General features: G+C 36.6%; 4 protein-coding genes across 8 annotated transcripts in view; all 4 read left to right on the top strand.

Annotated features, from left to right (window-relative positions):
- Window positions 1-729: 729 nt before the first annotated feature.
- LOC100185735 (sentrin-specific protease 1) lies at window positions 730-7,050 on the top strand. 4 transcript variants are annotated; one of them, XM_018816012.2, is made up of 13 exons: window positions 730-803; window positions 1,063-1,160; window positions 1,573-1,645; window positions 2,083-2,155; window positions 2,409-2,621; window positions 2,828-2,898; window positions 2,965-3,035; window positions 3,629-3,758; window positions 4,376-4,535; window positions 4,754-4,885; window positions 5,137-5,343; window positions 5,701-5,865; window positions 6,264-7,050. In XM_018816012.2, the coding sequence occupies exons 2-13, from the start codon at window positions 1,100-1,102 to the stop codon at window positions 6,423-6,425; spliced, it is 1,518 nt and encodes a 505-aa protein (XP_018671557.1). In that variant the 5' UTR covers window positions 730-803; window positions 1,063-1,099; the 3' UTR covers window positions 6,426-7,050. The 4 variants fall into 4 exon arrangements, with proteins under 4 accessions (XP_018671557.1, XP_026694702.1, XP_004227243.1 ...); XM_026838900.1 differs by lacking the exon at window positions 730-803 and adding an exon at window positions 974-991; XM_026838901.1 differs by lacking the exon at window positions 730-803 and having other exon boundaries at window positions 851-1,160; window positions 3,647-3,758.
- Window positions 7,051-7,326: 276 nt separating this feature from the next.
- On the top strand, window positions 7,327-11,592 carry LOC778708 (transcription factor protein). The gene is given in 7 exon segments (NM_001078315.1): window positions 7,327-7,483; window positions 7,851-7,912; window positions 8,131-8,310; window positions 8,635-8,750; window positions 8,971-10,357; window positions 10,595-10,675; window positions 11,093-11,592. Coding segments are annotated over 7 exon segments (2,379 nt in total). The 5' UTR covers window positions 7,327-7,331; the 3' UTR covers window positions 11,494-11,592.
- Window positions 11,593-12,521: 929 nt separating this feature from the next.
- zf(c2h2)-114 (zinc finger protein) lies at window positions 12,522-15,101 on the top strand. Its single transcript, NM_001078512.1, is given in 1 exon segment — window positions 12,522-15,101. A coding segment is annotated over 1 exon segment (1,188 nt). The 5' UTR covers window positions 12,522-12,615; the 3' UTR covers window positions 13,804-15,101.
- Window positions 15,035-25,521, top strand: part of LOC100184173 (E3 ubiquitin-protein ligase UBR2-like) — a 26,313-nt gene continuing 15,826 nt past the window's right edge. Inside the window, exons 1-17 of one of the 2 annotated variants that reach the window (XM_018816010.2) lie at window positions 15,035-15,269; window positions 16,035-16,148; window positions 16,394-16,472; window positions 16,741-16,845; window positions 17,113-17,252; window positions 17,687-17,825; window positions 18,515-18,577; window positions 18,978-19,098; window positions 19,586-19,687; window positions 20,226-20,413; window positions 20,828-21,003; window positions 21,314-21,413; window positions 21,744-21,872; window positions 22,383-22,871; window positions 23,529-23,705; window positions 24,292-24,374; window positions 25,010-25,131. In XM_018816010.2, coding sequence (XP_018671555.1) covers window positions 15,049-15,269; window positions 16,035-16,148; window positions 16,394-16,472; window positions 16,741-16,845; window positions 17,113-17,252; window positions 17,687-17,825; window positions 18,515-18,577; window positions 18,978-19,098; window positions 19,586-19,687; window positions 20,226-20,413; window positions 20,828-21,003; window positions 21,314-21,413; window positions 21,744-21,872; window positions 22,383-22,871; window positions 23,529-23,705; window positions 24,292-24,374; window positions 25,010-25,131 — 2,548 coding nt within the window. In that variant the 5' untranslated portion in view covers window positions 15,035-15,048. The remainder of the gene's footprint in view (window positions 15,270-16,034; window positions 16,149-16,393; window positions 16,473-16,740; window positions 16,846-17,112; window positions 17,253-17,686; window positions 17,826-18,514; window positions 18,578-18,977; window positions 19,099-19,585; window positions 19,688-20,225; window positions 20,414-20,827; window positions 21,004-21,313; window positions 21,414-21,743; window positions 21,873-22,382; window positions 22,872-23,528; window positions 23,706-24,291; window positions 24,375-25,009; window positions 25,132-25,521) is intronic. The other variant, XM_018816011.2, reaches the window with a different exon arrangement.

Genomic DNA, 25,521 nt, shown 5'->3' with positions numbered 1-25,521 from the left:
CAACGGTATATATATCGGTCGGGAAATAGTTTGAGGGGAAAAAGGAATTTCAGGTGTCAGACGAATCGGCGTGATAAATGGCGATAACGAGGTTATAATGAATAGGACACAATTGGGAACGTCGGCAGTCGCCACTAACTTGGTTAACGGCAGGGTGCATCCGCCGCGTTATGGGAAAGTTAGCGCGCGATGTCAAACATTTGGGTCAATACTGGGAACAAAGAATTTATGTGATGCAATACTACGACGGGTTGCTACAACTCCGCGTTGGTCCGACTTTATATACAGGCTCCAACGGGGTACTAGATCTACTGGAGTACTAATTGCTTTTATAACCCGAGTCCAGAGATAAATAGTTCATGATATGGTAACTCGTAAGCTACATACATGGTAACTCGCTGGAGGTGTATTAAAACCGGTGTTATAACGACTGTCGTTTTCTGATCACGCGAGGATAAAGTAAGTTACATTCATCTATATCTTGCTATATTTTATTCCTTTTTCTTGTATACAAGTACACGATACAGTATCGGGCATAAGCTTACTTGACGGCTGGGCAAGGGCTCGTAAGAGCTCGCCATGAACCTATAGACGTAGCTCTGCGACTCTTGAAAGACCACAGTTAATTGTTTATAACACGGTTATAAAATATGAGATTTTAGTTGGTAACGGTATCCCATCTTACCCCACACCGATTTTTTAAAAATTGGCGTTGCGCATAGAAACGTAACTTTCTGCTAGATGGAGCTAAATTAATTTGTTTTAACGGGGTCCAAAATGTACGATAAATATCGATTGATTCCGTAAGTAAAACTCCAAGAGTTCACTTTAGATTTTTGTTATGTCTGTGATTTTATATTTTTATCCAAATATTGTGAATTCCTTAATCATCATTAAAATTAGTTTTATCAGCTTGCCTACTTTACTGGCTGTGAGAAAATTGGTAATAGTTTTTTTTGGAAGTTTTCACACTCGTTAAAACGCAGTAAAGGTGCGACAACAGTTGTTGTTTATTTATGTGTCAGTTGTACTATACGAGCGAGACTTATTATACCATTATAGATAGTCTGTTAACGTTTTGAAGTGGCTGGATCAAAATATGCCGTCAAAAGTTAACCCGAAACGACAGAACAATGAAAATAGGAGTTTTACTTCTTCAAGTAAGTGGAGCTTATTTGGAGGCGTAGGCATAGGATTAATATATATATTGTTAATAAAATGTATTAAACAGTAAATTATACACTGGTAAAATATGGTTATTAGGTTAACAAATGGTGTGTATATTATATAAGGTGACACTTATGTTAGAACCTTGTGGGTTTAGCAGTCATGCAAGACACTTAGCGGCAATTGTTTTAACCCAGTGGTCACTATTCGGTTGTTTAAACTAATAAATTGTAGCCATAGATAAAACACACCCACAAAGTTACATTTGTGATGACTCGTAAGCAAGCAAAAAGTGTATGAAACAGAACACCAGTGTTATAATGAATGTTGTTTTTCCGCTATGCGAGGATAAATAAGTTACATTCATTTAATATTATGTACCAGTAACATAACTCTCTTTTCCAGATTCAAAAGAAATGAAATACAGTCGGCTGTCGAAACACAATTTACTTTTCAATGCAATTTTAACACCAAGAAAGTAATTGTTTTTTTAATTGGTTCTAGTAAAGCGTGAGCCCCTAATTTAAAAACCAGGGTGGTCTTCAAGCAGTATCCCATATATTTAAATATAAACAGTTTTTCCTTTTCCATGTTTACCCAAAACCTATTGCAAGCATACCCATGTTAGACGCCTATGCTGATACTTTAATGTTAAAAATCATTTTGTTTTAATATACGTTGATGATATATGCTTAATGCCACATTACTGCATGTTATGAATCTGTTGCAACTGTTGAATATGCCTACCCTGCAAGCCTGCATTTATTAATATTTTAGTAACTGGACCATAAAGCTGGCAAGAGGTAAAACAGTGAACGTATTAAGAGCTGAGAATTATTGGATAAAAATTTCATCTTAAAATTAATGAATTTTAATGAACATAGAAAGTGGATATTTTAAACCATGTTATTTCAGACCTCGCAGCATATTTGATAAAACATTCTCCCGAAACAACATGTCTGCTACAAAGAACCGTGTGATGAAAAATGTAAGGTTGTGTGTGGTATCTTATTTGTTACACTCTGTGTATTGTGCGTCAAGACAAATGTATACAAAGAAGCAAAAAGTTTGAAAAAATAATAATATTATCATGTCTTAAAAGGAATAACAAAAATATACTTTACATTGAATAAAAAATAAATTTTATATTTATTAAAAAAAAAAATTATATTTAAAAAAAAAAAATATCTTGTTTTTTAATTTAAAACAAAATAGACATTTACATTGAATATTCATTCCAGTCTCGACGGCCACGAGTAACGGAAATTGAGCGATGCACGAACATAGCACAGCGCGAACAATACAAACTACTCATCGAACAATACCGGAAAAATACTTTGGCAGAAACTGAAAAAATTTTCTTTAAAGCGTCGCCGAAAGATGGAGGTTCCAACCAGAAGCAAAATATTGTGATTGTTGATTTATCTGAGACCGACACAAGTCCTGTGAATGAGGTTTAATAATAATATTATATGGATGTATGAATAATTACCCTTTGAAGAAATGCCAAATAAATATGGTTTTTACCTTCAAAAGCTGTTTGCGATGAAACTATTTTCTTAGCAGGCTAGGGGGGTTGTCCTTACCGACCCCCCAACCACCCCATTGTTTTTTACTCTGACTATATGTTTTATATTATTTAATTGTTGTATTTATTTAGAAGCCAGCCTTGACTACTTTACCAAACAGAGACAATTCAAGTTTACAGAAAATTTCACCAAGTTACAAATAGTAAGTAAACAAATATATATAATTGTTAACTTTCTGCATTTCTAACAATATTTATTTTAAACCCAGCTCTACCTCCGTCCTATCCAGTATCTCACCAAGACCCAATGGTTTGACAAATGAAAAAGAAGTTTCACAAAGTTAGTAATATGTTTAAAACATTATTTTTATGTGTTGTATGTTTGGTGGATAAAAAGATACCTAGCACAAATTTAACAAAACACCAGAATAAGTGTTTGGCCAACATTCTGTCCACAAGTGTTTGGCCAACATTCTGTCCACAAGTGTTTGGCCAACATTTTTTCCACAAGTGTTTGGCCAACATTCTGTCCACAAGTGTTTGGCCAACATTCTGTCCACAAGTGTTTGGCCAACATTTTGTCCACAAGTGTTTGGCCAACATTTTTTCCACAAGTGTTTGGCCAACATTCTGTCCACAAGTGTTTGGCCAACATTTTGTCCACAAGTGTTTGGCCAACATTTTGTTTAAAACATTTCGTTTCATGTGTTTTGAAGATTTTATAAATGGAAAAACCTAACAGACTAGGAATATACGTAATCGACAAAAGTCAAGTCCAACGGTTTATATTCTGTAAGATATAAATTTCTCATAAATATGACATCATTAGCCTTATATTCAAATAGACCATTATTCAAGAAGTTTAGTACTATATATTATCTGGTTCATTACAGTTCATCATATTCATATCAATCCCACTTGATTTAATTGTAGGCACAATATTTCTCTCAGATGGAACGAGTTCCAAACCACTCCCACACACGCCCACGACACGCCCACCAGCAACCCTTGATTGGTTTTCACCATCAAGTCCTTACTTGTGCAAAAACTTTGTATCTAACCTGTAAGTGGATTTTATTTATATATACTATTGCTGTCAGGCATATAGGTCTATACTTGTATTTTGGCTGTTCCAGCAAGAATTTTAGTGAACCATCCCTGTCGCCGAAAAATCCTGACATGTTGCATAAGAAAAATTACCTACAACAGTGTTACAGACTTAGATTGTATTAGGTTTGTCTACAGTTTGTGAAATGACTATGTCTGCCATGCACTAATGATGTATTGTGATAATGTGAATTCCTAAACTAAAACTGTTGTCATCATCAGTAACACTGTTGGCATAAAAGGTTAGATAAAGGTTGGCACAAGGACTTTAATGGTAATGATTGGGAAATCTTCCCTGGCCAGATTCGTTTAAAAGCCAGGGATAGATGTTTGACATATACAGTAGGGTGGGGGAAGATGGGACACCTTTTACCTCTATTTTCTCGCCCCGTTTAGTAGTAAACAAAGAACTTTCAAATAATTATAAAACTATATGCCCACGACTCCCATTGACCATCAGTTATTGTTTAAAACACGATCAGGATATTTAGATATTATGTGCTAAAGGTGTCCCATCTTCCCCCACCCTACTATATGACCAACTAAATAACATAGACATCTCCTTCACTTCAGGGTTGGAACTTACGGTCGGAGGGAGCGAGATAGAAAGAGGATCGTCCAAGAAGAGGAGACGAGAGTGAGACTCCTCCGGGATAAGAGGAGAATGAAAGAGGAGATGTTGTCCGAGATGTTGAAGGCAAGACTTCATGTGGATGTTTCAATACTTACTGATGTAAGTTGTGTGTGGTTGGGAGGGATATGTAGGTGAGGTTCTGTAGCATGCCAGGGGACCTGGGATTTATGCCAGAGTTGGCTCATAATCCCAACATTTATGTTGATTCATCATTCAAAAGCAGGCATGAAGTGTATGAAACATAACGCCCGTACTATAACAACTGTCGTTGCTCTGCCATGCGAGAGAGAAAAGATAAGTTAAATTGTTCTTGGCAGGAAATGGAGGATTTCGTTTCATCTGCGTTGTTCCCTAACCCACCACACGAGGTCCTTGTTGAGCAGTTTAATATTTCTATAACTCGAGAACACATCATGACACTCGATGGACTTAACTGGCTCAATGATGAGGTGATGTTATGTTCAAGGTTTAAATTGTAAAGTTTTATCATTTTGAAGTTGTTTTGTTTTCTCATTATTACAAGCACTGATGATGCCAACAGTTTTTGGTGGATTTTATACAAAATCTTAATTATGAATATCAAGGTTTAAACTCACACATTAGAAGGACCTGTATCCTCTTCGCTCATTCTGTTTTCACATTCTCTTGTTTTTATTTCATGTATACAACTTCATTGTAACTTTAAGATTCTACATTCCAGATCATCAACTTCTACATGGAGTTGATCGTGTCTCGTTCCAACACAACCGACAACCTTCCCTCCTGTCATGCCATGAACACATTCTTCTACCCAAAGTTGAAGAGTCAGGGGTATAAGTCTGTACGAAGGTGGACCAAGCGTGTGGATGTATTTAGTAAAGATATCGTTATTTATCCAATACATCTTGGAGTGCATTGGACTCTTGCTGTAAGTTGATGTTTAACATTATCCTGTTCTATAAGAGTGAGGTCTTCAGTGAGGCACAACTGAGACCTGGGGTGTAGGTATATTACCCCAACACCCAAGGTGCTACCATCTAGACCCCACTGAGGCAGTTTATAGACACTCAATAATAGAGATTGTATTCTATAAATCTTTACTGGAGCACACTTAGTTATTGGATCAATTATATATCAGTCACTGAGCCAATTGTTTTTCATATGGTGCGGTAACTTTAAAAGTTATACCACAGTTGTCTTTTTTTTGAATTCATACACCCATTTACGTATTGCAACATTTATCCCCAAGACCTTAGTTTAAACCACCCATCAACTTACTGTGCAGGTTGTGAAGTTTGGTGATAAAAGAATTGAATATTTTGATTCTATGGGAGCAACAAACACTGAATGCCTTGAAATATTAAAGTCTTATCTTGTGAGTGAACACCAGGATAAAAAGAAAGCAGATTACGATGTCTCGGGATGGAAGATTATTAATATGCCTCACACGGTGAGTTTTTATCACATCAGGGTTTCTTGAGATGTAAAATGGGATCCGTTGCAAACATTTCACTGATTTATATTCAGTGCCGTGGATCAGTAGTTAGGTGCTGTATTGTCACCAACGGATACCGGGTTCAATGCTCGGTACTGATAGGTATTGTGTCCTTGGGCAAGACACTTCTTGGTCATTGCTCCAAACCAAGTGGTATCTGATGGTTTGTAGCAACGTGTAGCACACTAAAGATCCATTTACTACTTGGTTGCAATAGACACCACCATTGAGCCAAAAAAATATGCAAAACATGCAATGGAAAAAAGTACTTGAGAAAAAGTGTAAAATAAAAGCTAAACTTACATAACATAAATTAAAGCATAACCTAACGCTAACCTATGTTTTTACATCAGGAAATCCCTCAACAAATGAACGGATCAGATTGCGGAGTATTCACTTGTACATTTGCAGAATATATCGCTCGTAATTCACCTTTAACTTTTAAACAAAGTGACATGCCTAATATAAGGAGAATGATGGTGTGGGAAATTGTTAATGGGAAATTATTACATTAGTTTTTTTTCGTAAGTGACAAACTATTTAAACACAGGGGAGGCAGAGATAGTTAGATACACAATCCTGTAAAACAAATCTAACTTCTTGATGGGGATTTTTACTAAATAATGATGTGTGGAAACCCCAGGGTTGCCTGCCCACCCTGCCACCCCAGGTTTGGCGCCAACAGCGAATATCAGGTTTTCTTATTAGTGCGTTGGTATACAAGCCGTAACGTATGGTCTAAACTTTGTTAAAATTTGTTGTGGCACAAAAAGATCCAGAAGTTCAAGTGTAATGGTATTTAAACGTTTGAGAACTTGCAATATTTTTATGAAATGTCGCATTCGTTAAAAAGGTTTCAAGTCATTTGTGTTTTTTATTGCTTGAACTTAAAATACCAATCATTCTTGTAAAAGTCTTTATAATGTCACTGCCTTTTTACTTCTTTGTAAGTCATCTGAAAATGTTTTTATTTATTTTGAGTTGGACATACTTTATAATATTTAAAAGGCACAAAATCAATTCTCTTGTTCTGTTTTTTGTAAAGCCGATATTTTGTTTCCTTGTACTAAATAAACATGTATTCTTTATTGTTGGGATTTTGCACCCCTTGATTTAAAAAAAAATAAAAGTATTTTGGGACATCTATGTTTAAGCAAGGGGGAATTCCCTTATGGTACGAAATTTATTTTGAAAATATTTGAAGAAAACAGAAAAGTTACGTTGAGGTATAGCGGTTAAAAACAGGACTATATGTTTTGCCCCCACGTTATCTACTAACCTCTAGATGTAACTAGGTTAAGTACCAAACTCTAACACATTTCACCAGCCTAATTGTAACGTACCGAAGCATTGTTTACTAGTGATAGTGCCGCCATGTTTGTGTTTAAATTGCCATTTTCAATCTTCATTATAGCAATAGAATGGCTACAAACGCTGGGAATTTAGTAGATCGTTTAAGTAACTTAGTTGAAGCCGTACCTCAAGCACCAACCCCACCCAAAGTAATCGTGACTTCAAATCTCAACGCTCAATTGGCAGTCACGAAAAACATAACAGCCGCAAGTAAACAAAGGTATACTGTTTAATTCCCGTAAAATTTTGTTGTAAAAGAGAGTAAGTTTAACCTTTACAATTGCTCCACAAACATTCGAATACATATCAGTGTTAAGGAGCTTGCATCGTAAGAAAAAGATATTGCATTTGATGCTAAATACTTTTAAGCAAATGTTTCCTTGGGCAAGAAACTTAACAAACTCTGGCTTAAATCTCAGGTCCTAGGGCATATGCCCAGCCATAGGACCTCACACATATAGAACAATTGGCCCCTTTCTCTCTGGGTGCGCCACTGCCTGTATATTACATTAAAAGTTATGAATAAGTTGGATTTGCTAATATTACCAAAAGTAGTGGAGTTCCTTTATATTGTTGGTGATTCACAGGGCAACAATTTCTGCAGCGAAGAAAGATTGGAAAAGAGTTAACAAACAAAAAGTAAACGAATGTAAGTTTCTACACAAACTATTTTTATATTTAGCCCATAAAATTCACTGCAGCAATGAGCAACTGCTGCACCCAATGATATATAAAAACAAATTGCTGCTTTGTATTCTAACCAAAGTAGTTTGTAATTCTTTTTTTTGCAATAACTGAAATCAGTGACCAGTTCTACAAAGTGTTATATCTATTTCATAACCCATGATATTGTTTCATGTAATATAGTGGAAAGAAGAAGAAAGGAAAAACTTTCAGCCCATATTGAACAGCTGAAGAAGTTGATTCCAACCAATGGTATATTGCTAACCACCAAGGTGGCCATTGTGGAACATGCTTGTAATTATTTAAAAGAAATTCAGAAGAAATTGCAAACGTTGGTAGAAGATGGAGTGACAGACAGTGTGGGTGAGTTTGGTGGAATAAACAAGGTTTTTATATAAGGTTCTACTATATAGAGATTTTATCGTATAAAGGTGTGGTCTTCACACCTCAGACATGAACTACAGGTATATTACCACAGCACCCAGGGTGCTACCATCTATACTTCACTGAGGCAGTATTGAAACAATAATAGAGATTCTATTTTATAAGGGTGAGGTCTTTAGTAAAGCACATCTGGAATGTAGGTCTGTATTATTGCTAGAACACACATGGTGTTATTTTTCTAATCCTTGGCTGCATATACGCTCAATTAATATTATACACAAACATGACAAACTTGTTCTTTAGCCAAAGAATTGGCTCGACTTCGACAGCAAGTGGAGTTTTATGAAAAAGAAAGAAAAGAATATCAAGAAATATTAATCACCCACGGAATCCACCCCATGATAACAGGGAGGAAGAAGGTAAGTTTCGGTTGCTAGGTTTACGCTGGCTGTTGGTCCTTTAAAGTTTACTTACAGTTTTCTTCCCTTTTAAAACTTTAATGTTGTTTAATCAAATGGTTTATTACAATATTTTGTTGATACAGTTAACGGCCACACCTTTTCAACAAGCTTTTCCTGTTTTATTTTTTATTATTATGTTGACTATCTTGTAATAAAGGTAATAAGTTATTATATCCAGGCCAAGGTTGCCATTTCCAAATACAGTCAATTAATTCCAACTTCCAGTCAAGAAGTAAACAACACTTCAGTTTCTTTGTCTGGAAACACTGGAATTAAACAAACAAGTTGTATGACATCACAAACAAGTTGTAGGACATCGCAAAGCAAAATTGTTTCCATGACAACCACATCTGTTAAACAAACAAATATTCCATTGTCACCTGTTCATGATGTAACACATGCTTGTTCTTGTGTAACAATCACCACTATGACATCACACACCACCAGCAGAATATGCAGAGAAAACAATCAACCAGCGGATTGCCGAGTAATTTGGAGTCAATCGTGGATATCGGAGAAAGCAAAGAACCTTCCCAACCTGCCCATGGTGCTTACTGATGCTGTAAGAAACCAAAAACATAATCTGGAAAACAAAGTCAAGCAGTTGGTGCAAAGTGCCGTGAACTCGAACGGAAAATCCACCGTCAGTGTTTCATCTGTTAACGAGTTGAAACAAATGAGAGCAAAAACTTCTGGTTCGAATAACTTGGCTGATGGTTTAAACGCAGAGTCAAGTGGGTTGCAAACATGGCTACGTACTTGCTCTGAGAAAGATAGGAATAAAACAAAGCCAACGCCAATAATTGAAAAACTACAACAACCATTTTCTAACAAGACGAAATTAAAACCAAATTCTTCAGTTGCTCAAAGTCCTGAAGCTTCATCACGGGCTTTGAATTCTTTCAACATAGCGAGTCTTATGAAGTCACAATCAAACCTTTCAAAATCTCCGCAATCTGTGGGCAGTGTTAACCTCACTACGGTTCATGCAACACAAACATCTGATGTTTATCCAGCAACTCAGAAAGATAATTTTGCTCAATCTTTTGAATCTGATTTTTTTGATTGTTTTCAAAATATCTCAAGTCTAACAGCACCTGAAACTCCACAGAAACAAACAATCGACTCTTTGAGCAATCAAGTGCAGAAAAGTTTACAGAAAACACCTAAAGACAAAAGATTATGCAACTCATTATCTTTAGAGTTAAATGACATTTTTCGAATTGATTCAACAGTTCAAACTACTGAAGCTGGAAAACTGGATCAGTGTCCAAGTGATTTAGAAAACACTACGATTACAAATCTATTGATGTCACCACAAGATACCCCTGCTCGCCCAAAGCAGCAGATACAACATGTTGAGTTCGCACCGGTACAACGCCTTACACACCCTGTTTCAATATGGCAACCTGCTATTACTGGATGCAGCACAAAAACTATCACAACCTCTAACAGAGCACACCACGGGCACAAGCAGGTTGCGCAATACTCAACACAAAATGCTGAGTCTACGACCTGGAATCATCCTGATAAGGACCTACATAACGTGTCAAGAATTATATCGGGTAAATATTAAAATTATGGATGAAGTTATGTTTGTATAATTTTAATCTTTTCCTTGTGGTTGAGGGCCTACAGCAAGGGAACCTGAGACTTAGGCCAGATTGACTCATGAACCTGATATCCTTCAGTTGCAATAGAAAACACAGTAGTTATAACACGGTCAATCTGTTTCATACGCTTCTAACCAGTTTACGAGTTACCAAGTACGTAACTCTGTGGGTAATTGTTTTTGTTTGCAGTGAAAGCTCACCCTCGATTCAATGCAGGAGTTAAGAGGAAATACAACCAACCAGCCCACCAGGAGCCACCTACAAGCGTTGGTATGTTGTACATGGTTGTGTTTCTCTGTAAGAACCTATGTTACAATTCTACACACAATACACCATGTGTGTCTGGTGTATAAGAAGACACCCATGTTATAACTTGACAGTCAACATGAGGTGTATGAATACACCATGTGTGTCTGGTGTATAAGAAGATATCCGTATAAGAAGATATCCATGTTATAACTTGACAGTAAGCATGAGGTGTATGAATACACTATGTGTGTCTGGTGTATAAGAAGACACCCATGTTATAACTCGACAGTGAGCATGAGGTGTATGAATACACCACGTGTGTCTGGTGTATAAGAAGATTCTCCTGTTATAACTTTAGAGTGTTTAAGGTGTACAAACAATTCAATGATTACATCTGTAAATTCTGTTGATAAACTTGCACTATCTCCTATTTTCCAGCCTGTGTGAGGAACAACCACACAGATCAATCCCACAAACCAGTTCATACCAGTATGAACCAGCACAGCAACCCCAGTGTTGACCGGTCACTTTTCGGACATTTTACCAATCCGTCTGTGGCAGTTGTCACTCATGTGTCAACCCTGCCACGCCACAACCCTGAATACCACCAGCCATTCAATGAACTTTACAATTCTCCTTCGGTGCCAGAGTATTACCACCACCCCACCACAGCAGGGTATAGGTTCTCCTACAACCCTAACATTTCAGACTACCCAAGTCACCCAGTATACATACCCCATTTACCAAATGCAAATATAAACTATAACAACAATAACAGCAACACAGATATAAAACACAGCAGGGCTTCTCAACACCATATACGACAAATTTTAAGCTGAATTCCAATTGAGATTGGTATCTTAATGTACACAATAAAACATTGTTTATAACTATATTTATTTTCTTTCTTGAATAAAGCTAAAATGAGTTCCGATTTATGATTTGTGTATTTTCTTGGGAAATGCAGCGACTTGAGTCATGCACTATGTAATTGATGTGTGTCATACAAGCCTGGCAATTTACCAAAGCTAAAGTAACAACACAAGAGTTATGTTATGTAAATATAAACAGACTCAGGTATTGCATATTTATTCCTGCTGTTTTTCTCTCTGTATGTAAAGGGAGTGTGGCCTTGAAGTAATAAACAACTTTAAATGTTGTAAACTTCTGAAAATGTTTGATTTCAAGTGTAACAAATAATACCATTTCAGTGTTTACAAAATATTGCACTCTTTTGCCAAGATTAGTGTGGTTACATGATTTAATTTAAGTATTGGTCATCACTAATCTGTGGAATGTCGATTTTATTTTGACAGAATGATGGTGGAGGACGAACAAGGTAAATGTATTATAACTGTAAACGTGACCTAATTAAAAATAAAACTAAATAGTGCGCTTTATATATGATTTCCTGGGATATAATGTATATACTTCTTAGCTCACTTTTGGCTTATTTATATTAAACGTGTAACGCGGCGTCTTTTCGCACAATCTAATTGTTTATTATTATACATATACAAATTGTTATTGTACGTCACTGAGTATATACGTTTTCGTTTTCGTAATTTGTTTGTGTTTTATTTAAGATTTCAACGTGTTATAATAGTAGCCAATAAAATAAATTTCTATTGTTTTTTTACTAAAGCAAGTGTGAAACATTGAACTTCAATTTCTAACAGCCAATAAACTAATAATAAAATATTGTTGAAAACATTGCCTTTGTTTGCAATAGAGCATTTAATAATCGAAACTGTGGCAGCCTTTTATAGGTTTCAAGATTAAACGTTGACTGTTAAAATTTAGTTAGCAATTTACCTGTACTAAGTGAAGCATGTTATATAACTGTGTACATGTTTTGCACAGGTGTGTTTTTGTTTGTATTAAAACAGAGCATACAATTGTGGCAGCCTTTATAGGTTTAAGATTTAATTGGGAATAATTTGACGTTCAAACTTTTTGTAATGGAAGAACAAGGAGAGGATAAAGCTTATAGATGGGAGGGGGATTATGAGAAGACATGGGAGGCTCTTAAAGAGGATGAGACGGGGTCTCTACAAGCAAGTATTGAAGCCGAAATTAATAAAGCTAAGAAAAGAAGATTGCAACAACGCCAGCGCAATGTTCGTCTGGGAATGATGCGGCATTTATACGTCGTGGTTGACTTGTCACAAGCCATGTGCGACCAGGATTTAAAACCAAATCGAGCCGTTGCCGTTTTAAAAGCGCTCGAAATATTTAGTGAAAAGTTTTTCGATCAAAATCCAATCAGTCAATTAGGCTTTGTATCAACCTGTGCAAAAAGAGCTGAAGTTTTAAGTGATATGTCAGGTTCTCTACAGAAGCATATCAAAGTGCTGCAAGATCTTGGGCAAAAAATAATAAAAACAAACGCTAAACACTGCACTGGGGAACCTTCACTTCAAAACTCTCTGGAACTTTGCGCCAAAAGTTTGAAACACATGCCCAGCCACACAAGCAAAGAAATCCTTGTAGTTATGGGCAGTTTAACTACTTGTGATCCTGGGTCTATTCACGATACCATCACACAAATAGCAAAGCAGTCAATAAGATGCAGTGTCATTGGTTTGTCTGCAGAAGTTCATATTTGTAAATATCTTGCCAAATCCACAAAAGGGACGTTTGGAATCATTTTAGATGAGTCACATTTTGCTGATTTATTGACAGATCATGTTCCCCCACCTGCAGAAATTTCTCCTGAGTCATCGTTAATCAAAATGGGGTTTCCCCACCACGTATCTCCCCATGAGTCGGGGAAAATATCGCTTTGTATGTCACGTAACACCTTCACTGTTGGCGGCTACTTTTGCCCACAGTGCCAAGCAAAATACTCTGAACTTCCAGTACAGTGTGTAATATGCGCTTTGACCTTAGTTTCTGCACCACACCTTGCAAGGTCTTATCATCATTTCTTTCCCCTACCCATGTTCAAAGAACAAGAGGTTCCAGTTGGATCTTTAACCTGTTATTCGTGTTGTAAACCCATCACCACTGTTACATATGTTTGTGAACAATGTGCGATTTCATTCTGTATGGATTGTAATGCATTTATACATGAGACTTTACATTCATGCCCAGGTTGTATCATATCAACAAACCATGTCCACACAACAACTAATGGGGTTGTATAAATATGATTGACAGGTAACATTATAACTTGTTAATATTACAACACTAGAAAATTAGTTAAAAGTCCATAGCACATCAAAACTACATTAGTTTACCAAGTAACTTATGCAAGCAGCAGAAATTAGTGGCGTCACCATTTAGAAGCATTTCTGTGCCACAAAAATGCTGCAGAAATTGCTACCAGGCATAATGTAATACAAAGTGGCTTCTTTATAAATTTCAAATAAGATAATTTGTTGTATGCGGCAAGGTCAATAAAAATAGCATTGTAGTGCTACAGGCTGCCAGGTATCAAACTCACTGTCAATTTTGAAATGTGCTAATGGATTTACCATGGTTCAAGTTGCAATGCATTTTTATCATAGTCGCCAAACTTTTTAAAAAACACAGGCAGGGATAGTTAGATGTTTATTTCTGTAAAACAAATTTTACTTACTGGTTATAATCACTAGTTAAAGTAGTGTAAAAACTCTAGGGTAGATCTGCCTACCTTACCACCCCATGTTTGGTGCCTATAATAATATTCCATACACTCCCTATACCACATGTTCCATGGTTTCTTGCCTTTCAAACCCACGTAACTCTAAATACTTATTTTTTTTGATTGAACATTTTTCAGCATCAAATTTATAATTAAACTTACATGGTTACCACTCCTATTCATGTAACTAATATAATTAAGGTTCATTGTCTTTTTAGTGATCAGCCTATTTCCTCCGTTGTATTTTCCTTCTTTTCCATATATCTTTCAAAACTCACTCAAAATATGAGCGTGTGATAAAAGCTAACATAAGTTAGAGCTGCTTCAAGGCTGCAGTGTATTTATCACATTAATGGATAATTTTCCAACAAAAATTGTTGCAATAGATATTATATGTTGTTTTATTACTTCCCCATAAAAACCTGGCATTATTCACTTCTAGGCAAACATTGCAACAGTTTTCATTCAAGCTTTCCAGAAATTCCACCCCTTGTATTTTAACAGCTGATAGTTTGTGTGTTAATGCATAAGTTGTGGTGCATGCTGCTGCGCTAAACATTTCAATAGTTCCGCATAACTTTAAAACAATGTGCCAATTTCTGAGGCTTCATAGTTGCCAAACCTTTGTTACTGAAGGGTAGGCAGGGGTTTCAACATAGACGCACACTCCTGTAAAACAAATTCTTATTGGATGTAACGTTTACTGAATAATGCAGTAAATACTCGGGTTTGGCCTGCTTACCTTGCCACCCCAGGTTTGGCGCCTATGAGGTTCCCATTTTCTCTAAGCAACATTTTCAATTCATTTTTTTACATTCAGCCAAAAAATAGAACAAGCATGTTAACGTCTGACTTAAATTTTGCCGATTATTTTTACTATCTGCTGAAACTAGAAGCTGACAACTTACATGTGGCATCCTCTGATTGGTCGGTTGGATCTGTATTAAACAAAGAAACATCCGACAGTATTTTGAAAAACATTTCAAGGTTGGATAGTTAATAAAAAAATTTAACATAAGCAATTGTTTTAATTTTAAAAATATATTACATTGTTTATGATTGTAAAATACATTTATACTCACAGTTGCTAAACATAAAGAGCCTCATTTATTAATGTAATGAGTATAGTATAATAGGCCCTGCTTGTTTGTATGTATAGGCATTAAACAGCAGAGTAAAAGCCGTTTTAAAACACAAATGAATAACCTCACCCCATGAATATAATATGTTCATTGTAAATCCTATATTGTTCAGCAATCATTATTTGTTCAATTTTGTATGGCATGGCAACTCTAAACTGTTATAATATAATTGTTGTTGTAAATAAGTGCCCGCTGTTTTACATTATGATGTAATATACAGGGGGTAAACAATCATTTGGTTTAACGTTTTCCATGAACACAACGAACCTCCTTATAAATAATGGGTAATAGAACAACGCTGGCCAAAATCCCAAGTCCCCTGCCATGCCTGGTCTAGGTTCTCCCATATAGAATAGAACATCCTAATTTTTCATTGCTTCTTAAGCAGAGACTGATGATGCCATTTTAGGTGGAATATATATTTTTTATTGTGGTCCTCCAACTTTTAAAAACTAAAGATGCCCACTACTCATAACTTTTAAATAAGCTTATCCCGGCAAAAGCAGAAACATTTTATGCCTTATGTCTCTTAGAGTACATTTCATTGGAGTTTTTTTCAGTTAGGTATTTTGAAATATATATTATAATAACACTTGACTTTAACATCCAGATTCATTCTTGATGGAGATGAAACAGAGGTTTTGTTAAAGTTGAAAGAACTGAACAACCCTTCAAATATTTGCGGTCGTGTATTTAGACCTGGTGAAGCAACGTATACCTGCAGGTTGGAAAATGTTGATATTTATATTTCTTGGATGTAATGAGCCAAATCTAACTTAAATCTTGGCCTCCAAGACTCACCCAAAACTATAGTAGGCGTCTCACTTTCGTGTGCATCTCACTTCGAAAAAGCAGTCTGTGTGTCACAGTAATGGGAATGGCCTGAACCCTCTGCCTTGATTCCAGGGCACGCCTTGTTAGGTGTTTATTGCTTTGGCTTCAAGTAATTATAACATTTGTTCACCCCAGATCTTGTGCAGTCGACCCAACCTGTGTGTTTTGTAGAGAATGTTTTGTAAGAAGTGAACATAAAAATCACAAGTACAAGGTAAGATTTAAATTTACACAACTACTCTTTGTTATATTCTATGTTTCCGACCAAATTTAATGAGATAATAGAATGTAAACATAAACCATCTTACCCCACCCTACTATGAGATAATAACATTCTAGCGTCTTGTATAATGTAAATAACTTTTTAACGGCTCATCTGGTATGGAAAAACATAGTGTATTTCCGAAGTTTCATCAACCGTTTAGCTAGACTTCAGTTTTTTCACACTAGAAGAGCCGTCTCAAGTTGTATTTAATTTTCAGCTTCATTCATCATCTGGAGGAGGATGTTGCGATTGTGGAGATCCTGAGGCGTGGAAACAACATCCTGCCTGTTCCCGACACAATGTAGATCAACATCATTCATCGGTGGGTACCTCATGCTCACTGTCGAGTTGGGTGTCTACTGTACCTCATGCTCGCTGTCGTGTTACAACGGGTGTCTACTTATACACCAGACACACATTTTTATATATTCTTATGACTGTGTAACATAAGTGTATCATATATACAGCAACTGTTGTTTAAAAGGTAGATATAGATTGATCACTTTATGGGCTACCTTACCCAAACCTTGAACCCTGTATCTATTAGTCCTTATATACAGTGTTATTCACATACATTGCATTACAACAGGACGATGCAAGGACAAGACTTCCAACCAAACTTCAAGAGAATGGAGAATATTTCTTCCACACCTTGCTTAAGTTTGTGGTTGATATGTTTACTGTTGAACACACTGAAGTATTAGACCTCCCACCAAGCCTGCAATCAAGGTTTGTTACTTTTATGTTTACAATGCTCTAATGGTTCCTAACTAGTGGGTAATTAGCAAATTGCCCCAAATATTCAGGCATATTGTTAGAGGGGAGAGAACCCCCCCTTGTTTTTAAAACAGATTTTACTGTGCTGTTAGGTGATACAAAAAAGCAGAGCCCAAGTATATTGCATTCACCACATTAATCGATGAGGTTCCCTATGTTTGACAACTATGAGTGTAACTGTATTGTAACAATGTCACCCCAGATTTTTTCCTGCTGTTAGGTGTCTATACAAACAAGCAGAGCCAAAGTATATTGCATTCACCACATTAATCAATGAGGTTCCCTATGTTTGACAACTATAAATGTAACCTCACCAATATACTTTCTACTTGTTTGTGTATAAAGCCACCTAACAGATGGGTAAAAGTTATTCTTAACCATTCCAGTTCAAGCGTCGACAAGTTTGCCACCGTAGTATTCAATGATGAGTCACATACTTTCGATTATGTCATCGGAGTGCTGAGTCATGCCGTACATTGCACCAGCAATCGAGCGGCAGATTTTGCGACAGTGATCGACCGAGAGGTGAGGCTTATGCTCACTGCCGACCTTAACCTTGGGTTCTCTAACTCTATTTAACTTCCAATAATGGGTTTTTATCACATTTCTTCATTTAGTTAAAACGTTCCAAACTGTACATTTTAAGTTCAATCATGCTTTGCAGTTTTTTATATCTAAAATATTTATTTAGTTAATAATGATTATCTAACGTTTTGGAAACACAGTAGGATCCTTCACTTATTTTTCTCACATTATTTTTAAACTTGGTTAGATCTGTTTAGAGCACATCGAGTTTAAAAACTCATTTTTACGAGTTTATACAACATGTGGTGAAACTTTTTAATAATTAATATTGCTTATTACTCAATGAACTTTTTGCAACACTCTTGAGGCTGTTTTTACAGCACACTAGTGTGCCATGCAACATAGTTTAATACCGTATCATAAAGTTATATATGCTCCATTTTGTACACACATAATAATCCAATTTTATAATACTGTTTTTTTTAATGTATGCTTCGTACATTAGTTTCCCAACCACTATTTGCATCTCATTATCCATTAAAAGAGCCTAAAAGTATACATGCAATGTCATGTATGCTTAATTAACTAAAGACTACATTTAAATGTGCTTTTAAATCATTATAATATAAAAACTATTTCTAAACACACACTTGTACATTATTAACCTTTATTTGGACCTTGTGTTCCAGGGTAGAAGCACAGTTTTGTGTGGAAGCAAGACCCAGTGTCGTAATGCAAAAGAATTAGTTACTGTGAGTATATTAATATGTAGATTGATATAATGTTAACTCTGCATAATCTTGTTCTATGAAGTAATTTATTAAGTTAATTGTGAAAACAAGTTCAGAATCCCATGGTATTCTTATCTATAGCATATTATGCTTATTTATCCTTGCATGGCCGTCAGTCGTTACAACACAGGTGTTCTGTTTCATACATCTTATGCCCACTTGCGAATTACCACGTATGTAATTTTGTGGGTGATTACTTTTCAGTGATTTTTTTCTTGTTTTTGGTAAAATATTATATGACATTTTTAAGCACAATTGGACTTTGTATTTTGTATGTATGTCGGGAACTGTCTGAGAACCTTCAAACACTAAAGCTGGATCATTTTTTTGTAATAATTTATCGTTTCTGTTTATTTTACAGAACCCTCTCCATAATTCACTAGATACGCTTAAAACTGAGGTGATGCATATCTACAATGTTGTGTACCAGGAGTTTGCACTGGAGATATTGGCTTGGTTAACTAAACTTGCTGAAATATCAGGTAATGTTTATCAAATCTTGGTGTAGTGGTCCGCTAATTGCTAATAAATGTATTTTATAAGTTTTATATACCAGAATACTTTGAATCAGGGATTCCGAACTTTTCTAAAAATTTTGCCTGGCAGACCCTTTGCAATTATTTTGATATTTCGTGGCCATGTAAAATTTAAAGAACGCATTAGAAAGCTTTTTTTATGGAATCACAATCATTGCTGTACATTGGTGACCCTCTAAAACTGCTGTGGACCTCGGTTGGTCCGCAGACCCCAGTTTGGAAACCACTGCTCTTTTTTCATTAAAGCAAAAACTTGTCTTGTTTGATCTTGAATGAATTAACATCATATTTGTGAAACCACGTTTCAACCTTGACCTGACCTAAATCCTAGAACTGTGCCTTTCTGTGAGACCTCACCCATAGAATAGAATGAAACAGGCGGCTTCCTAAACGGCCAATTAACCTCATATTTAAGCCCTGTTTTTTCCCACAGAGGGCCTTCGTTTGATCCTATGCCATGTTTTACTGAAACCACAAGACAATGGGGATAGTTTCATCACAATGCTCATGATGAGTGACACAAAGCTGTGGAAAGGTTGGTTTCTACATAGATTTCAACTTTAAATATTTTTAACCAGTTGTTTTCAAAATTACAAGCCTATTGTGAAACTATTGCAAAAATACCAAATAAAAAGTTTAATTAAAATATACTATAAGTTGTTCAAATTGTCAGCCATGCAGGAAATCACCCACACAGTTACTTATGACTGTTGTTTGTCCCGCCGTGCGAGGTTGTAAGTAACATATGTTCTAACTTGTAAGCGGGCAGGAGGCTTATAAAACAAAACACCCGTGGTATAACGACTGCCGTTGCCCTGCCATGCGAGGATAAACAAGTTACATACGTGGTAACTCGTAAGTGGGCACGAGGTGTATAAAACAGAACACCCGTGTTATAACAACTGTCCCTGCTCCACCATGCGAGGATTATTTTTCATTCATTTAATCATGTATTTAAAACTTTCAATATACTCCCCAGACCCTGTATATATATATATATATATATACTCCACCACTGCATTAAACCTTATGTACCCCTTGGTGTGTATACTCACTTAACATTCATTCCACAGTTGCAAGGAATGCTTACCATCAACTTGTAATGTCAACTTGTTTATTGTTCAACGACCAGAAGCGGATCTTTGCCGTGGCTTACGTCAAAGCTTACCCAAAGTTAATATCTCAGTATTTGTTGGACGACCATGAACATTCAGAATCCATCACGTCAATATCTGTCCAACTGTTCACTGTACCTACTTTGGTAAGTTGTCCAACTGTTCACTGTACGTACTTTGGTGAGTTGTCCAACTGTTTACTGTACCTACTTTGGTAAGTTGTCCAACTGTTTACTGTACGTACTTTGGTGAGTTGTCCAACTGTTCACTGTACGTAGTTTCTTGAATATTACGAGTTAGGAATTGTTAAGACACCAACTGTTATATTCTTGCTACCGCACAAAACACCCATAAAGTTAAATTGTCGGCCATACAGAATAAACAAGTTCATCCACAAAGTTACATACGTTGTAACTCGTAAGTGGGCACGAGGTGTATGAAACATTGCCCCGCCTTGCAAGGATAAAGCAAGTTACATAGGTGAAACAGAACAACTGTGTTGTTACCACCATCATTACCCCACTACAAATAATAAACAAGTCCCATTCAATCATTTCAAGGTTCATTACCTCATGGTGGAACACAACCTCCTTAACGTAATCACGGACACCATGATTAGCGTATGTTGCGTAAGGACATCGGATCATCGGGAGGAACACGAGATCTCCCTCAAGTTTGATCCAAGGAGGCTGCAGAAGAACTTAAGGAGGACGGGATTTTGTTTCTATGATCTTAAGTAAGAGGACGTGGAAACTATGTCTTCAGCATATATGCGCATATGGGGTATTATCATAGGCACCAAACCTGGGGTGGTAGGGTGGGCAGGCTTACCCTTGTCTCTTCCAGCAAGAATTTTGCTGATTGACGTTTCAACGTCTAATTCAGGTCGTCTCAATCAGGTTAAAATGACCTTCAATGTTTATGTTTAAGCTTATAAATCTCATTTAGTCCCCTTACTGTATTTCTTAACACAAGAATTGCTCAACTCCGCGAGCACAAAATCAGGGTCAGATTCACAGAATTTATTAGAGTTCATTTAACCTCAGGTACGCCCTTACTAATGTACCAACACAATGGACACAAGCCATCAGTGAAAAGTTTCAACAATTCTTTGCTAACTTTGCCCATTATCTTGCTTCAATGGAGGTTTGTGATGTCATAGTTACGCATAGTGTTAGTTTAAAAGTTAATTCATAAATGTTTAAGGCTTGATGTTGCTACCAGTGTGGGCGTATGACACTTGACAACAATTGCTCAAACCCAGTGGTCACTAATGGGTTAGAGAAATTGTCAGCCATGCTAAAAATGACCCCGCCCCAAATACATACGCTAACAAATGTAGCAGCATTCAGCCTCGAATCTTGTGTTTTATGTTCAATTTAAAAACATAAAAATATGTAAAATACATATGCCACAATAGTAGCACCATTGAGCCCTGAACCAAGTATCCCCTGGTTACTAATTTAAACCACACAGGGAATGGACGCGGTTGTTCGTAAACGTGATCGCCACCTTGAGCGTGAACAAGAGTGGGAGAGTGGTGTGACAATGCATATGAGGTTCATTCCTATTATGAGGCAACTCTATAAATGGTGTTGTGTTAATGTGAGTATGTGTTAACATTGCTTATTTTACTTTCTATTCTATATGGGTGTTTTGAAAGTCACTGTGCAATATTCTAATCATTATTTTATATTTACTGATTGAGGTGTTTAGAAACAAAATAAGAAATTCGATTCTATTCTATTCTTTGTGGGTGAGGTCCTCGTCAAGGACCTGGGATTTAGGCCAGATTTGGCTCATTACCCCAACACCCGGGAAGTCCATTTAAGTCGTTCATGCGACCGGTGCCGCTTCGTTTCATGCTCCATCGACAACACAGTTCCCAGTCATTTTCATACATTTATAATTGTCATTCATATTTACCTCCGGATTCTATACTGGAACATGTCTGTTACTATATTTGTGCACTGTGACTTTCCCAACATTCTGTATGAAGTCTTACACTGTGGCATGGCTAGGCTTAATGTTATTATAATCTTAAGTGGCGTTTGCACTTACTTATTTTTCTCTTGCCAAAATTACTCCTAATTTAACTTTATAATTTTTATCCAGAAAGCGACAACGATGGAATGTGTGAGATGCGTTGTTGGCTTCATGAAAAGTTTGTACCAGCGTGAAAATCTGATCAAACTCGTTCCTTACAATGGTACCACGTATCAATGTGTTGATTATGACATCACAGAGAAACCTGTGTCGGTCCATTATCCTCTAACGAGATTATTAGCGGGACTGTTCGTTAAATGTGGAAGCTTGGGCATTAAGTTTGAAGAAATCGGAATTTCTTTTGATATTTTATCGCTTGCTGAGCCCTCTATGCGATGTCTGTCTTTGTGTGGTCAAGTGTTCGCTGGAGCGTGGAGACGAAACGGTTTATCGCTCGCTAACCAAGTGTTCTATTGCCGTGACTATCGGTGCAGAACGGAGTCGTTCAACCGAGACATCCAGTTATTACAAGCGTGCGCCGCCAACATGGACCCCGATCATTTTTTTGTCGCGATTCTCGATAAAATGAATTTAATGGATGACACGAGGTTTGAAGAGGTGGGCATGGATATCTTATAAATGTTTTTTACATTAAGAATATTTGCTTTATGCAACAACAGTCGTTATAACAAGTGTGTTCCCTTCATACACCTCGTGCCCGCTTACAAGTTACCACGTATCTAACTTATTTATCCTCGATGGCGGGGCAACGACAGTCGTTATAACACCGGTGTTCTGTATATACACCTCGTGCCCGCTTACAAGTTACCACGTATCTAACTTATTTATCCTCAATGGCGGGGCAACGACAGTCGTTATAACACTGGTGTTCTGTATATACACCTCGTGCCCGCTTACAAGTTACCACGTATCTAACTTATTTATCCTCAATGGCGGGGCAACGACAGTCGTTATAACACTGGTGTTCTGTATATACACCTCGTGCCCGCTTACAAGTTACCACGTATCTAACTTATTTATCCTCGATGGCGGGGCAACGACAGTCGTTATAACACTGGTGTTCTGTATATACACCTCGTGCCCGCTTACAAGATAGCATGTATATAACTTATTTATCCTTGTGTGGCAAGTAATTCGACAGTTGTTATAACACGGGTGTTCTGTTCTATACACCCCAATGCTAAGCCTCCAGTTTTTGACAAAACACCGAAAACTTATATTATAAGATTGTATTACAAGAATTTTCTTTCCCAGCATTTGACTTCATTCACAGAAGAATTCATTTCCATCTTAATATTTGTGGTGGTTGAGAGGTACATGGTGGGGGTGGGCGAGGTGACATGGGATGAAATATTGAAGAGGGAAGTTATACATACGTTGGGTGATGGGGCAAAACCTCATTCTAAGATCCATAAATACCTGGGAGAAGAGGTGAGGCTTGTGTGTATGAGTGTATTTGTATTGTAGCAATGTTGAGCCCAAGATCGCTTTTATTAGAATGGTTAGACTTCACACTTTCGTGTGCGAAAACGACAACAGTAAAAAAAAGGCAATTGAGAGAGTTTGGTAAAAGAAGAAGGTAGTGGCTGTAATTACGCAATGGCGATGGGCAAATAACTCGGGACAGTAATTACGTAATACCGAATGTGACCCACTAAGTTTTAGTTGCCAAGTAATAAAGCATAGATACACAAGTTAAGTTCCTTCTTGCGTACCCTTTTTTAAACTGGCCAAAATTTTTTGCCAAATAGTATCGAGTAACCTTGTTCATACTGCACTTACAAACATCTTTAAATAATAATTCCGTATAGGCATTGTGAGCAGACATGACACACAGACGTTTTAGAGAAAAAACAGAGTGTTTGTTCTGTAGCAGACTGTGGTGATTAAGACAAAACATTAACTTTGTAAAAAATTTCTAAAAAAAATTTCAAAATTACCTGCTTGCCTTATACATTGTGTGTTCCTGGTGTACAATGTTATTACATAAGCAACATATTTATCAACCATTTAACAGGCGATGGACAATCCAGATTGGGAGCGAATATTATCGGAGGTTGCTGATTATAAACCGTCAACCAGTGTTAACTCAGTTGCCAGGTAATTCTTACAACTTCTAAATCATTAAATTGTTCAAAAAAAACTTCATTAAATTTAACAAAAAAGTGCTACAATCAAGTAAAGTGAAGTTATTGTTGTAACTGTTATTGTAATCAAAGGAAATAGTTATGAATTCAGTTTTATTTTTAATATTTATATAATATAGTAACGTGGGGTAAGATGGATATCATTAGCACATAATATAATGTATATCTCCCATTACTAAACCATAGAACTATGTAAATTAACTTGTATTCAATTGTATTTGATTAAATAGAGTATTAGTTATTTTATTCCAAGTTTATTACAGTAACAAAGAAAAAGAGGATAACAACAAAATGTTAGTGTTTAAAACACTGTAGCGTAAAAACAACTTCAGAAAAAGTAAAACGTGGCTGCTGAACCAACTATACAAATAATATATTAGTGGCTCCTCTGGTGTAAAAAACACGGTGTACTTCTAACGTTTCGTCTTCCATGTGGCATGCCTCATCAGGAAATAAATATTATTTATATTATGCCTGGTAGCAGAAGTAACAGATTACAACTATACAAATATTTAAATAATTATAAAATATTAGTTATCATGTTCTGTGCAATATTGGATAAAGTAAACTTAATGTTCCGCCCTCCAGGTACGAACTAAAGACCGACCACCTGGATCACATCTCACCCTTCTTCTACCATTATAACTCTGGACAAGCCAACGCACATAATGAGGTCTTGAAAAGGAAAAAGGCAAATAATTTAAGCCTAGGTAAATATATTTTGTTTGCAATGTAAAAGAGATTGTTGTATCATATTCTATAATGGTGAGGTCTTCACTAGGGTACACCTGAGACCTGGGATGTAGGTCTATAACCCCAACACCCAGGGTGCTACCATCTAGACCCCACTGAGGCAGTTTATAGATGCTCAATAATGAAGTTTCTATGCTATAAGGGTGAGGTCTTCAGTGAGCCACGCCTGAGACCTGGGATGTAGGTCTATTACCCCAACACCCAGGGTGCTACCATCTAGACCCCACTGAGACAGTTTATAGACACTCAATAAAAGAGATTCTATTCAATAAGAGTGACGTCTTCAGTGAGGCACAACTAGGTCTGGGATTAGGTCTACAAGCCTTCCGATTGATTATATGTTTCCA

Source organism: Ciona intestinalis, unplaced genomic scaffold (genome assembly GCF_000224145.3).
Source record: "Ciona intestinalis unplaced genomic scaffold, KH HT000124.2, whole genome shotgun sequence".
Classification (NCBI taxonomy): Eukaryota; Metazoa; Chordata; class Ascidiacea; order Phlebobranchia; family Cionidae; genus Ciona; species Ciona intestinalis.
This window is presented reverse-complemented; position numbering and strand designations above follow the sequence as displayed.

Bases quoted from the DNA above. Each gene is read 5' to 3' on its own strand.
- LOC100185735 (XM_018816012.2), top strand. From the start codon at position 1,100: ATGCCGTCAAAAGTTAACCCGAAACGACAGAACAATGAAAATAGGAGT. The intron at 2,622-2,827 runs GTTTAATAATAA...GTATTTATTTAG, and splicing joins ACACAAGTCCTGTGAATGAG to AAGCCAGCCTTGACTACTTT. The intron at 5,866-6,263 runs GTGAGTTTTTAT...TTTTTACATCAG, and splicing joins TTATTAATATGCCTCACACG to GAAATCCCTCAACAAATGAA.